This window comes from Gregarina niphandrodes (assembly GCF_000223845.1).
Source record: "Gregarina niphandrodes unplaced genomic scaffold scaffold00006, whole genome shotgun sequence".
NCBI classification, from domain to species: Eukaryota; Apicomplexa; class Conoidasida; order Eugregarinorida; family Gregarinidae; genus Gregarina; species Gregarina niphandrodes.
The window spans coordinates 221,903-222,325 of NW_011645777.1; the positions used below are offsets into that span (position 1 = coordinate 221,903).

At 39.2% G+C, this 423-nt stretch overlaps 1 protein-coding gene across 1 annotated transcript; it reads right to left on the reverse strand.

Annotated features, from left to right (window-relative positions):
- Positions 1-14: 14 nt before the first annotated feature.
- GNI_045310 (Ras-related protein Rab) lies at positions 15-262 on the reverse strand (the record flags this gene model as incomplete). The annotated part of the gene is made up of 1 exon (XM_011131280.1): positions 15-262. A coding segment is annotated over one exon (248 nt), but the record flags the coding sequence as incomplete, so codon positions are not given.
- Positions 263-423: the final 161 nt, after the last annotated feature.

The following is a 423-nucleotide window of genomic DNA, read 5'->3' on the forward strand; positions in this document are numbered from 1 at the left end:
ACTCGTGCACAAACTCGTGCACAAACTCGTGCACAAACTCGTGCACACACTCTTGGTTGCAACTTACAATTTGTAACTTCACTTTTTTATCTTCCAACATTATCGTCTTAATCTTAAAATCTACTCCTATCGTAGAGATATAACTATCCGTATAATTGCCATCAGCAAATCGTAATAACAAACAAGACTTTCCAACACCAGAATCGCCTATCAACAAAATCTTAAACAAGTAGTCACTAAAATTAAACATCATTATTATCATCGCATTCAGGTGTGTGGAATAGCATTCGGATGTGCCAACCTGAGGATTGACTTTTCAGGACACACACACACATTGACCCAGGACACACACACCATTAGCACATTGAAGTGTGACCACATCAAGATGTGACCACATCAAGATATAACACAAACCCCCTGGGT